General features: G+C 64.2%; 1 protein-coding gene across 1 annotated transcript in view; it reads left to right on the top strand.

The window, feature by feature from the left end:
* Positions 1 to 1,009, top strand: part of LOC104526107 (uncharacterized) — a gene marked incomplete at its 5' end in the record, with an annotated part of 3,681 nt that overhangs the window by 516 nt on the left and 2,156 nt on the right. The window contains 4 exons of the mRNA XM_029085313.1: positions 92 to 163; positions 312 to 329; positions 583 to 784; positions 889 to 1,009. The exon at positions 889 to 1,009 is cut by the window's right edge and continues 201 nt beyond it. Coding sequence (XP_028941146.1) covers positions 92 to 163; positions 312 to 329; positions 583 to 784; positions 889 to 1,009 — 413 coding nt within the window. The remainder of the gene's footprint in view (positions 1 to 91; positions 164 to 311; positions 330 to 582; positions 785 to 888) is intronic.

Here is a 1,009-nt window from a genome sequence, read left to right as displayed (position 1 = left end):
CAGGGATGGGTACTACCATGGGTGGGTGCCAGCAGAGGTGGGTGCCAGCAGGGGATGGGTCCCAGGCTTGCTCTGCCCCCTCTCCCCACAGGTGAGCACCCTGGTGCAGACGCTGCAAGACCTGGATGGGCCATTCCTCCAGCCCTGGCGCCGGGTGCGACAGGTTTGGGGGTGATGGCACGGGGACATCAGTCAGGGACTCGGGCAGGGGAACGGCAGCGCTATGGGCAGGGGCTGAGCCATGACACTGGTGCCATGGGTTCCATCTCCCCAGCATCATTGGGGCTGACACTGGGTGTTTGTCCCTCCAGGTGAGCAGCTCCAGGCAGGTGTGCCAGTGTCCCCTCTGTGACCCACACCACCTGTCTCACCCTGGCACATCTGGGCCAAATCCGGCACATCCTGCCTTTTCCCATGGGTGCACAGCACCTAGAGGAGATGGTCGCTTCTTGGAGGGTTTCCCCATCCATGGAGACCCAAGCTACGCCCAAGCCACCAGGGATGGGGGATGAGCCAGCGGGCTGGCGGTGCTGCCACTATCCCTGGGACACCAGTGGCCCTGAAACACAGACGGGTCCTCAGATGGTGGCCGGGGCAGCGAGCACAGCGACATTCTTCCTCTGTGAGGGGCTGTTGGGTCAGAATTTCTACATTGTCCCCGATGGGGTGGCTGAACCCCAGCCTGGGGACCTCTTCCTCTTCCCGCTGGCCTCAGGAGGCCCTGGCTGGTGGGGTGCCCATGCTGGTGTCTACTGCGGTGATGGGGAGATCATCCACCTGGAAGGTGAGCCCCAGGAGGTGGTCATGAAATGGCGATATCCCCATGGAAGGGACATGGGGTACAGTGTCCCCTCCACCCTGCAGGCAGCTCAGGGATGTCCCCATCAGGGATCGTGGCCAAGCACAGCAAGAGCCACCTCCTGCGGACACGGGGGGCGGCCAAGGTGCTGCGGAAGAGGGGAGGGCTGGACACGGCTGCCCCGCAGAAGCGGATCCGGGGGGGCATGGG

Source organism: Antrostomus carolinensis, unplaced genomic scaffold (assembly GCF_000700745.2).
Source record: "Antrostomus carolinensis isolate BGI_N321 unplaced genomic scaffold, ASM70074v2 scaffold19006, whole genome shotgun sequence".
In the NCBI taxonomy this organism is placed as follows: Eukaryota; Metazoa; Chordata; class Aves; order Caprimulgiformes; family Caprimulgidae; genus Antrostomus; species Antrostomus carolinensis.
The sequence above is the reverse complement of the archived record's forward strand: the minus strand, read 5'-3'. Positions and strand labels throughout refer to the sequence as shown.